General features: G+C 35.3%; 1 protein-coding gene across 2 annotated transcripts in view; it reads left to right on the top strand.

Moving 5' to 3' along the window:
* The window catches only part of LOC126878850 (death-inducer obliterator 1), a 234,578-nt gene that overhangs the window by 198,928 nt on the left and 22,295 nt on the right, over positions 1 to 13,355 (top strand). For both annotated transcript variants that reach the window (XM_050641744.1, XM_050641743.1), the window contains exon 20: positions 9,473 to 9,678. In XM_050641744.1, the coding sequence (XP_050497701.1) occupies positions 9,473 to 9,678 (206 nt within the window). The remainder of the gene's footprint in view (positions 1 to 9,472; positions 9,679 to 13,355) is intronic.

The following is a 13,355-nucleotide window of genomic DNA, read 5'->3' as shown; positions in this document are numbered from 1 at the left end:
TGAAAATGTCTATGTATTTTAATGAAAGCTTATAACCAAGGATGGTACTAAAGATGAGAAATTTGACCAAGGCTATCTGTCCGCCCAACCGCGAATGTAACTACTCCGTCATTATGCCAGGTAGAATGACAAATGAGGTGTCGAATGAATGGTTATAATCCAACGATGGTACTAAAGATAAGCAATTTGGTCCGTCGGTCTGCCTGACCGCGAATATAACTCCTCCGTCAATGTACCAGGTAGAATGGCAAATAAGGTGTCGAATGCAAGTTTATAACCGAGGATGGTACTAAAGATGAAAAATTTGACCAAGGCTGTCTGTCCATCTGTCCGCCCGACCGCGAATGTAACTACTCCGTCATTATGCCAGGGAAAATGACAAATGAGGTTTCGAATGAACGATTATAATCCAACGATGGTACTAAAGATCAGCAATTTGGTCCGTCGGTCTGCCTGACCGCGAATATAACTCCTCCGTCACTGTACCAGGTAGAATGACCAATGAGGTGTCGAATGAAAGCTTATAACCAAGGATGGTAGTAAAGATGAGAAATTTGACCAAGGCTGTCTGTCCATCTGTTCGTCCGACCGCGAATGTAACTACTCCGTCATTATGCCAGGTAGAATGACAAATGAGGTGTCGAATGAATGGTTATAATCCAACGATGGTACTAAAGATAAGCAATTTGGTCCGTCGGTCTGCCTGACCGCGAATATAACTCCTCCGTCACTGTACCAGGTAGAATGGCAAATAAGGTGTCGAATGCAAGTTTATAACCGAGGATGGTACTAAAGATGAAAAATTTGACCAAGGCTGTCTGTCCATCTGTCCGCCCGACCGCGAATGTAACTACTCCGTCATTATGCCAGGGAAAATGACAAATGAGGTTTCGAATGAAAATCCAACGATGGTACTAAAGATCAGCAATTTGGTCCGTCGGTCTGCCTGACCGCGAATATAACTTCTCCGTCACTGTACCAGGTAGAATGACCAATGAGGTGTCGAATGAAAGCTTATAACCAAGGATGGTAGTAAAGATGAGAAATTTGACCAAGGCTGTCTGTCCATCTGTTCGTCCGACCGCGAATGTAACTACTCCGTCATTATGCCAGGTAAAATGACAAATGAGGTGTGGAATGAACGGTTATAATCCAACGATGGTACTAAAGATGAGCAATATTATGTCAAAATAATTTTATTTTATCGAATTATCGCGCTAATTTCATTAAAACATGAGCACAATAAGCTAATTTGAAATAAATTAGTAAATAATATCTAAATATTAGTTTAGTGCATGTAATATAATAGTTTATAATGCCATATGACAAGGTATTTTACTTTCCCGCACGCCGTGCGTGAAAGTGCAACTTTCGGAAACGAAATGCGTGCGTGAATCTTTAGTACCATCATTGGATTATAACCGTTCACTGTACACTCGTCACCTCATCTGTCATTCTGCCTGGCATAATGACGGAGTAGTTACATTCGCGGTCGGACGGACCGATGGACAGACAGCCTTGGTCTAATTTCTCATCGTTAGTACCATCCTTGGATTATAAGCTTTCATTCGACACTTCATTTGTCATTCTACCTGGTACAGTGACGGAGGAGTTATATTCGCGGTCAGGCAGACCGAAGGACCAAATTGCTCATCTTTAGTACCATCGTTGGATTATTACTGTTCATTCGACACCTCATTTGCATTCTACCTGGCATATTAACGGAGTAGTTACATTCGCGGTCGGACGGACAGATAGATAGGCAGCCTTGGTTAAATTTCTCATCTTTAGTACCATCCCGAGTTATAAGCTTTCATTCGACACCTTATTTCTCATTCTACCTGGTACAGTGACGGAGGAGTTATATTCGAGGTCAAGCAGACCGACGTACCAAATTGCTCATCTTTAGGTACCATCGTTGGATTATAACCGATCATTCGACACCCCATTTGTCATTCTACCTTGCATAATGACGGAGTAGTTACATTCGCGGTCGGACGGACCGATGGACAGACAGCCTTCGTCTAATTTCTCATCTTTAGTACCATCCTTCGATTATAAGCTTTCATTCGACACCTCATTTGTCATTCTACCTGGTACAGTGACGGAGGAGTTATATTCGCGGTCAGGCAGACCGACGGACCAAATTGCTCATCTTTAGTACCATCGTTGGATTATAACCGTTCATTCGACACCTCATTTGTCATTCTACCTGGCATAATGACGGAGTGGTTACATTCGCGGTCGGACGGACAGATGAACAGACAGCATTGGTCAAATTTCTCATCTTTAGTACCATCCTTGGTTATAAGCTTTCATTCGACACCTTATTGGTCATTCTACCTGGTACAGTGACGGAGGAGTTATATTCGCGGTCAGGCAGACCGACGTACCAAATTGCTTATCTTTAGTACCATCCTTGGATTACAAGCTTTCATTCGACACCTCATTTGTCATTCTATCTGGTACAATGACGGAGGAGTTATATTCGCGGTCAGGCAGACCGACGGACCAAATTGCTTATCTTTAGTACCATCGTTGGATTATAACCGTTTATTCGACACCTCATTTGTCATTCTACCTGGCATAATGACGAGTAGTTATATGCGCGGTCGGACGTACCGACGGCCAGACAGTATAAATTTCTCATCTTTAGTAGCATTATTGGATTATAAGCATTCATTTGACAACTTTATTCGGCAAAAATATTTCTTGGGGATTTTTTGTCCGGGATTCTTTGCGGGGATATTTTGATAAAAAAAATTGTGGGGATTATGTGTCCGGGATTTTTTGTGGGGATTATTTGTCCGGGGATTATTTGTGGGGATTTTTTGTCCGGGATTATATTTGTCCGGACCCCTAGTAAACTCATATTCGTCAAATACCGAAATTTCCAAAGGAAAGTTTCAAACGGGCCATTACGCTCCTGAATTTTTTAGGTTTTTATAATTTCTTTCGTAGCGCCATCTTATACATAATGGCTACATTAACAGAGCTTAGATTCTTACAGATTCCTATACTCTTTTCGTATTATATGTCCAAGATTTACGTTTCACATGCCAATTTCTATTAATTGAAGAAATTTATTTTAAAAGTACACCACGCAAAAAGTACTTAATTACTTCACATTTTTTTAACGTTACTTCCTTCCATTACATATATATTAGTGCTAGACGAAATTTTATCATGAAATTCATTTAAATACTTGAGTAATTTAGATATAAACGCTCTTATATTTATTGAGAAAAAAGCAAAACTTTCACATTTTTTTATAAACAGTACACAACAGGTAGGATAGCAAAAATATGGCTGTAATTAGCGAGATATATTGTTAGTAGGTTAAGCATTTTTCGGTATACATATATGCTCTAGATTATGAGTGGTGTACTTTATAAAGGTGATGGGATCGCCTATACTTATAACATTACCAATGGCCGGCCTTAAGAGCAATCCAATAGATCTTCATGAATATCATCTGTACACTTCGGACATCATTCCTATGGAAACAGAAACACTAATAGACATTGATCCCCTCATCAGAACAGATCATCTAAATCCAGAAGAGGAGATGCATATCAGACGTTTATGCAGAAAATTTGCAGACATATTCCATAATCCTGATGAGACTTTAACATTTACAAATCAAATAAAACACCATATAAGAACAACAGATGAAGTCCCAGTTTTCACAAAATCATATCGATATCCACATGTTCGTCGAGAAGAAGTTAACAAGCAGATAACATCAATGCTGGACCAAGGCATCATCAGACCAAGTCAGTCGCCCTGGTCGTCGCCAATCTGGGTCGTGGCAAAAAAAACCAGACGCCTCAGGAAAAATCAAATGGAGAATCGTAGTCGATTATAGGAAGTTGAATGAGAAGACTATAGATGATAGATACCCAATCCCAAATATCACGGACATCCTCGATAAACTGGGACGCTGTCAATATTTTTCCACCCTTGATCTAGCTAGTGGATTTCACCAGATAGAAATGGTAGAGGAAGATATACAGAAAACAGCATTTAACGTTGAAAATGGCCACTACGAATATCTCAGAATGCCTTTTGGATTGAAGAATGCATCAGCTACATTCCAGAGGATAATGGACAACGTGCTTAAAGGATTTGTAGGAGACATCTGCTTAGTATACATGGATGACATTATCGTATACTCAACCTCACTCCAGGAACACATGGTCAACCTTAAGAAAATCTTCGAGAGACTACGAGAAACAAAGTTCAAGATACAGATAGATAAATGCGAATTTCTGAAAAAGGAAGTCGAATTTTTGGGTCATGTCGTAACTTTTGAAGGAATAAAGCCAAATCCAAGCAAAATTAAAGCCATCATAGACTATCCCATACCAAGGACAACAAAAGAGATTAGGGGATTTCTCGGACTACTTGGCTATTACAGGAAGTTCATCAAGGATTTCGCAAAAATAACAAAGCCTCTCACCTCATGTTTGAAGAAAGATGCCAAGATAGAACACACTGAACAATTCCTCAACTGTATCAAAATCTGCAAGAACCTGCTAACCAACGAACCACTTTTACAATACCCGGATTTTACGCAACCTTTCAACCTCACCACAGATGCAGGCAACTTTGCTATAGGTGCTATCCTGTCACAGGGTCCTCTAGGTTAAGATAAACCCATCGCATATGCATCACGAACACTGAACGAAACAGAGCTCAAATATTCCACTATTGAAAAGGAAATGCTTGCAATCTTATGGGCTACTAAATATTTTCGACCTTATTTATTTGGAAGAAAGTTCAAAATCCTCTCCGATCATCGACCACTTCAATGGCTATTTTCTCTAAAAGATCCGAACTCAAAACTTGTTAGATGGAGGTTAAAACTCGAAGAATTCGACTACGAAGTCATATACAAAAAAGGAAAATTCAACACCAACGCTGATGCATTATCCCGTATTGAAATCCACACTAAAGAAATGAACACCGTTGATGAGCACATGGAAGAAATAATCAGCTTATTATCCAGAAAAGAAGATGACGACATATCCATGGTCAACCACCCAAGTTCAGTATGCGATCCAGACGAAGTAATTCCTATGGATGACTTAGAAGAAATTATTAAAGAAAAACAAACATCCGGCCTCACTGCAGAAGAAATGAAAGTAATAGATGAAATTCTTCAGGAACAAAATCAAAAAATTGAAAGTCAGCCAATAAGTTCTCTATATCAACAAGGCAACAACACAGATGGTACCCAGCATTCTACAGAAGAAAACCCAATACTCGGAATTCCAATCAGCGAAAGACCATTGAACTGTTACAACAATCAAATCATATTCAAATTGGTAAACTACAATCCTGCAAAACCCATAACAGAACAGTGCTTCGTAACAAAGAAAAGAATGCACGTCCAACTCGACAAAAGCGACCTGAAAAATGATATTTTCAACTTCTTCAAAAATTACGTTGACACAAAAAAGAAATACGCCATCCTATTCGAAACTGATGAACTCTACCAGACTGTCTGCAACATACTTCGTGAAACATTCAAGAATTCTGCATTTGATCTTGTCAAATGCAACAACCTCTTAGAAGATATAAACAGTACAGAGAGACAGAAAACCATCGTACAAGACTATCATCAAGGAAAAACAAACCATCGAGGAATTAACGAAACAGAAATTCAAATCAGAAAACACTATTATTGGCCAACGTTGAAAAAGGACATAGAAGAATATATTAATCTCTGCGATACTTGTCAAACAAACAAATACGACAGAAATCCCGAAAAACCGAAGTTTATGTTAACCCCAACACCAACGAAACCACTGGAAATTGTTCACGTAGACACATTCCAAGCAGCAGGACAAAAATTCCTTACCATCATCGACACATTTTCAAAATACGGACAAGCATACCCAATAGAAGGATCAAACGCTATCAACATTTTAAACGCATTCCTGTTATTCATCACACATCATGGACTACCACATATGATAATTTCGGACAGTGGAAATGGACTCGTTCAAGAATTCGTGGACACTCACAAGATTCTAATCCACTACACAACACCTGATAACCCGCAATTCAATGGAATGGTCGAGCGCTTTCACTCCACAATCATAGAGCATCTTCGAATATTAAAAGAAAAAAAGAAAACACTTAACATAAAAGACCAGATGCTTTACGCCATTATGGCATACAACAACTCTATCCACTCAGCTACCAAACAGAAGCCCATCAACGTTCTCAATGGTCACATAGATGCCCAAGATCCATTCGACATTGACATTAACAGAACACTTATAAATAATTACACACAGGAGCACAGATTGAAAACAAAAGAGATGTATAAAGAAATAAATAAGAAATTGCAAGAGAGCAAACAGAAGAATATTGAAAAATTGAACGAAAAACGACACTCACCTGTAACATATAAACCAAGCACGAAAATCTACACTCGAAAAACAGTAAAACGAAACAAATTGCTCCCCAGATTTTCATCTAAAATAGTCAAAAATAACAATCCTGTTACTATTGATACCCAAGATACTACGGTGCACAAGAAGAACATTAAACATCAACCACCAATGAAAACTAACCCCAAAAATACTTTACAGATGTATCTCAGTAGCAGCCCAAGAAGTAAAGATCCAGGACCTTCGAGACAATCCAGGGATCCTTCCTGTTAAGATCGGAGAAGCCAGAATCCAAACTAGCACTCACGATTTCATCCACTATTTCCAATTAGAACCAATAGCACAAGAAATCGAAACATTAGAATCTCAATATCAAACTACAACCATAGCTATAGAAAATGGACTCAGCCAACTGTACTTCGACAGTCTACAGAACTTCGACCAAACATTGCGATATCTCCTCAAAACAGCCCAAGAGAAACTCGACTCAATCTATCCAGCAACCAGAAATAAAAGAGGTCTTATCAATGGCTTAGGAAGTATTATAAAATCCATATCAGGAAACTTAGATCAAGAAGATGCAGTAAGATATGATGCTGCAATTCAGACACTTGAACTTAATCAACAGAATATTATTTGAGACTTATCAAGTAACTCTATGAGAATACGGTAACGTTATAAATAACATGTAAAGTATACAGTAAAATAGCGTTACCGTATTCTCCTAGGGTTACTTATAACTCTCTATTAACAACATCAACAACCAATTAAGCCTCAATAAGAAAATAATGAACAACAGATAAGCAGAGATAATAGCAGCAGAAACCAACAGAATCAGAACGGATTTAAACCAATTCGTCTTTGATTTCAACCACTATATGCAAGTTCGAAACGTTCTAGACCAGATGAATTTAGCCTTACAAACTATCATACAAATATTAGATGACTTACAGACAGCAATTATGTTTGCAAAAATCAAAACTCTTCACAATGGACTTATAAAACCAGACGAAATCAGATGGACCATCCAGAAGATGCTAGAACATCACCCAGCTTCTCAGCTACCATACCTCCAAGAAGAAGATCTGATGAAATACTACGAGATAGTAGAAGTAGATGGTTACTATTCCAACCATTCTCTAGTCTTTATCTTACATTTCCCCATTCTTCATTTCAAAGTATTTACATATTTTCATTTATATTCACTTCCCACCATCAACAATACAATAATTATCCCACCTGGGCCATATTTAGTTTCTAATTCGGAACTTTTCCAATACATGGACCTACCATGCAGAAAAAGCGAACCGAAGAAATTCATCTGTCCAGAGAAGTTCCCACAAGAAAATACAGAAACCGATGACTGCATAAATCAAATCCTAAAATTATCCAACGACGCCGCTCAATGTCAAAACGTGCCGATCACAATTAGCACAACAATTATCCAAAAATTATCTGAAGCCCACTATATTGCTGTTTTTCCAAAAGCTACTAAAATTTCCACCCACTGTTCTACTTCCAAAATTGAAGTACTAGAAGGAACATTCCTGATAGAACTACCCCCAGGATGCGAGTTCAGAACCAACAACGAAGTTACATCAACTCCAAAGCAGCAGTAAAAGAAGAACCTTTAACCCTGCCAAAGATCAAAATTAAATTCCAAGGAGAAGATCCATCAGTGAAGCTTCTAAAGTTAGACAGAATCCAATTAGATGAACTGCATAAACTCTCAACCGAAGAAGAAAGACTCCAACCCGTGTCCCTAACAACAATGGACCATTCTCATCTGTGGACACCACCAATATATTTCTTGGTAATTGCCCTTATCATTCTCCTGGTTTACAAATTACGAGAGTTATGGAAAAAGAAGAAAATGGAAGAAGACGAAGAAGAAGAGGATGCAGCCGATCCGGAACCAACGCCTTCAGTTTTGTTCCTCCCTCACAAAACTTCTCAAGGGGATGGAGAAATTATGGTGCAATAACCCCAGAGGTCAGCGATCGCAATCAGCAGTTTTACCTTTTATATTCAGCATTTTGATTTTATATAAAAGTAATATCATTGTAATTAATTTCAGTTATTTTCGATCAATTAAAAGTGAAGTATATTTGTAAAAGTTAATAAAGAGTCTTTTTAAAAAAAAACAAAAACAATAAATGCTGTATAAAAGGTATATTTAAAAAACCCTCAAAAGGGCCACATCAATTCACATAACTAGTTTTCGACTGGTTTACCAGTCATCATCAGTGCTTACGTGCAATGTACATGTTAGCCACCAAAATGCTATTTTACAAAAATATGTGGGTCAAAGCCCATTTCAAGTAGTCCGTTAAGGAAACATAAGTATAAAAAGCTACCTTAAGCCTTGATGTTTAAAATATAATTAAATTATATTTTAAACATCAAGGCTTAAGGTAGCTTTTTATACTTATGTTTCCTTAACGGACTACTTGAAATGGGCTTTGACCCACATATTTTTGTAAAATAGCATTTTGGTGGCTAACATGTACATTGCACGTAAGCACTGATGATGACTGGTAAACCAGTCGAAAACTAGTTATGTGAATTGATGTGGCCCTTTTGAGGGTTTTTTAAATATACCTTTTATACAGCATTTATTGTTTTTGTATCACATGGTATACAGCCAACTACAGGAAAACTTTTTTCCTTGTGGATCTTTTTAAAAAGTACCTTAGTGAGTTTAAACCTTTAAGTTGCACGTTCACGTTCGGGTCTAAGTGCTCAAGGTTTTTAGATCAGCATTTGTGTAAATAAACAGAATTATAATAGGAAAATGCCAATTCAGGTAACGCAGAGGGTAAATTAACAGAATGATGTTTTAAAAGACGTAGTAAATATAATTTGCTGGTAATATAATATTTTTTCAAAAATATCTATTATATATGATAGCTGAACTGCTATTTGTAAGCCTTCTAATAAAAATTTCGAGATTACAAACGTGAACATTTTATAGATCCTTCATGCATCTGTGTCTTCCATTATATTTTGACCTTTAAACAAATAAAACACCTGTTAATGTCAGAAAATAATCTTATTTTATGTTTTAGGTCTTACTCTTGGATTTTCCGCTAACCCTATAGAAGTTCAGAGGCAAATTGAAGAGCTAAACAAAAAAATTGAAATGCAAAAATCAGAAATTACGAGCATGACCCAAAATATTGCATCGTCCGAAATTGGTACTTCAGCACTGGCTAGTATCGCATTACCTAATAACCTCCAACAAATTCTGGATAGTATTAGAACTAAAAAAGAAGTAAGTTACATATTAATAAAATAATACTTAATTAATACTCACTGAGATTGGGAGAAATAATCTTGCTTATCGTTTGTACCATTTTATATACAGAGCTAGGCAATATTATGGAACAAATTCATTATTTATCAAACCATTTACTTTTTACAAAAATCTTGAGGTAGGTCGATTTGTAATTTTAGATGTAGATTTTTTAAATTAAAATGTGGTTCTTATATTTCATTTGAAAGATCTTTTAATACTGTATTTAGTGATGGCATAGTTATTTACTTCTACGGAGCATATTTATTTCTACGGAATAAACAAAAAATTAGTAATAGATAAATAAATAATAAAATTTAGTTATTTTTCAGTTTGAGAATATATTACTTCATACTGGTAAAATATTAACAATATATTTACCTTTTAATAAAAAAAAGGACAAAGCTAAAGAAATACACAAAAACACAACAACAATACAGATTACAGACAGAAAAGAGCGCGGCTGTTCCCGGGTTAAAGCTTAAATTCTTATATTTTTCAAATATATTTTCAATATTGTTTTCAATTATATTTCAATTTACAGTATTTTTTAACTTATTTTTGATTGGACACCACAACTATACCCACAGTTATAAAGTGGTCTTTTCCAATTATCTTCTTTGATTTGATTACTTAACTTTTTACATTTACCATCACAATCTATTTATTTTACTAGTTCTTTACTAGTCTTTGACCATTGTCCTCTGTTTAAAGTCAAACATCTGAGACCAAATGTTAACACTTTTTAAAAATTGCACAACGAGATTTAATATTGAATAACTTTAATCTCCAATTACCCTTTACGATCCAAAGGTTGTCAGTCTAACAATTTAATAAATTAAATAAATTAACATATAATAATAATAAAAGAAATATTTAATAAATATAAATAAAAACCGTGAATGTCACAATTTTTGTTCCTTTAAAGAAACAAAATATCAAGCATGTATTGGCCACTTTCCCTACCACTCAAGAACTTGTTCAAACCTTTTGCTAATCAACGCAGCTTAGTCCTTATCTATCAATTCCCTATTAGTATAAACTGAGCAAGAAGGTATGGTAGTGCAGCATTTACAAATCATTCCTTGTAACGGCATGATTTAGTTTACTGTAACCGGGACTTGAGGAAGCTGTGCAAATTATAGGCAGCGTATGTTGCAGTACGTTTATTGTAAAATTATTCTTTGATTAAATTAATTTTTTATGTTCCCTGTATAAGCATTGGTCAGTTAAGTATAATACTGCCGAATACATTATTAAAAGTCCTTTCAAATGAGGTATTACAAGACCCACATTTGAATAAAAAAATAAGGATTATGCCTCCGTCTCAAAATTGATCACGTCATCATTTTCGCAAGTTATTAAAAAAGTCGACATTTAAAATTAAAAATCGGACATTTCAGGATTTTTGTATAAAATAAATTGTTTGCAAAATAATGAATTTCTTCACTCCCTCAATAGTCAATGGTCCGATTTGTTTTTTGCTACAACGAAAGTGTAGTAATTATATACAGAGTGGGCCAAAGAAAACAGTTCACCTCGATATTTGGCAGTATTTATTAGATTTTAAGGAAATGACATAACAGGTCGATTTTTGATATAAGGGGGACACATTTTTACGGTACATACATCTGTCATTTGTCAATCCCCTCCCTTTCACTTCCCCCACCCCTTATTTTTAAATAGGGAATAGGTGTTGTGTGCCAGCTCATTTGAAAGGTTATTCAATTCTCTATTCAGTAATATAAACATTAACATAATTACTTTAGACAGGGTATCCAAGAAAAAAAATTGTAATTAAATTAATTGACACAAAAAGAAGAATGTATGTAATTTATTTAATTCAAAATACATTCTACTGCTGTCGCAAAACAGAAAAAATGTTTTTTGATAAATAAACATTGTTTTTCGCGTAATTTCAATGTTAAAGCTGCCACCCATCTGACTCTTGGTAGGTTGAACATTGAATTTAAGCGACAATGTTTATTTATCAAATAAATTTTTTTTCTGTTTTCAGTCAGCAGTAGAATGTATTTTGAGTTAAATAAATTACATACATTCTTCTTTTTGGGTCAATTAATTTAACTCAAAATAATTTTTCTTGGACACCCTTTATAAATAATTATGTCAATGTTAATATTACTGAATAGAGAATTGAATAATCTTCCAAATTATCTAGCACACAACACCTATTCCCTATTTAAAAATAAGGGGTGGGAGAAGTGGAAGGGAGGGGGTTGACAAATGACAGATGTATGTACCGTAAAAATGTGTCCCCCTTAGATCAAAAATCGACCTGTTTCATCATTTCCTTAAAATTCAATAAATCCTGCCAAATATCGAGGTGGACTGTTTTGTTTGGCCCACTCTGTATATTCTTTTGTGAGTAGTAGATAACGGGTATTGCAGCACGGGTATACCTACTGCAGTAACGGGTATTCGAATCTCAAAAAGTTATCTAAACAAATTATCTAGGCCTAAATCCATTTGATAAGTTCCCAAATATATTCTCTGTATACTAAATAATACCAGAAAGAATTTTGTATGCTAAATTTAGCAATGTAATTGTAATTCTGACGTTGGATCTTATTTTCTTTTTCTGGTGACTAATTCCATTCGTCAATTTTTCTAACTTTAACCAAAGAATACACCAACAACGTCGTTGGTGTATTCTTTGCTTTAACTCATTGTCCATATAAATTTTATTAGGTAATGAATTTTTTATACATAATTCCGGTCTTCTGTTATTTAATAGCTCCACTGCAATTCCATCCGACCATAGGACCCTTTGTATTTTTATTTTAGCTACTATCTGTTCTACTTGTCTACTATGTTGTCTCACTATGGTTTTATTCAATGTTTTCTCTTTTTTAAACGCTTTTATTTAGTTCAATAGATTGCGTCAAATCTTTGGATGTTAATTTGACCACCTTTTCTTCCATGCAAATGAATGAAAATTTGCAGACATATGCATTCGCGGTGACAATACACGAATAGACAACAAAAAATTTTTGTTTATGTTTATTAATTGTTTAAATAAAAAAAAAGATTTTAATGGAAAAAGGCCTAAATTCTCTTGTTTTTTACAATGTAGAAACTTAAAACTTTTACGGATGGTAGCTAATGATATAACCTATACATAATTTCACTTTTTACGTTAATTGTTTACGTTATGCGTCATAAATAAACAATAAAGTTTTAAATTTTGAACACTCATATATTTGTTTATACAGTACGATGCAAGTGAAAGGAATAAATTCGTTATTTCGTAAAAAGGCGACTTGAACCCTGGAATGCTACCTGGGGTACACTTGTATCCCAACCTTGTTTGTAAGTTACACCAATTTGCAGTAGTAGGTGTAGAAAATATGAAAATAAACTTGTGAATAATAATATAATAAAATATTTTTGTATACAAAATAAATTCTTAGCATGTTATCTTAAGATTGTTTTTGTCATAAGTTCTTAAAACATACATATATAAATATTTTAGGTCGATTTTATTTGGGGTACCACTGTACCTCGATGTAGCAGATTGAGTTTAGAAAATAAGTGTAGCAATCCAGGGTTAAGGAAAAATCCCGAAAGAGGTCGATTTTATTTTTAAATTACGATATTTTGGCATATATGTCATACTAGTGACGTCATCCATCTGG

Source organism: Diabrotica virgifera, chromosome 1 (genome assembly GCF_917563875.1).
Source record: "Diabrotica virgifera virgifera chromosome 1, PGI_DIABVI_V3a".
NCBI lineage: Eukaryota > Metazoa > Arthropoda > Insecta > Coleoptera > Chrysomelidae > Diabrotica > Diabrotica virgifera.
Note: the sequence above shows the minus strand (reverse complement) of the source record. Positions and strands in the feature narration are given on the sequence as shown.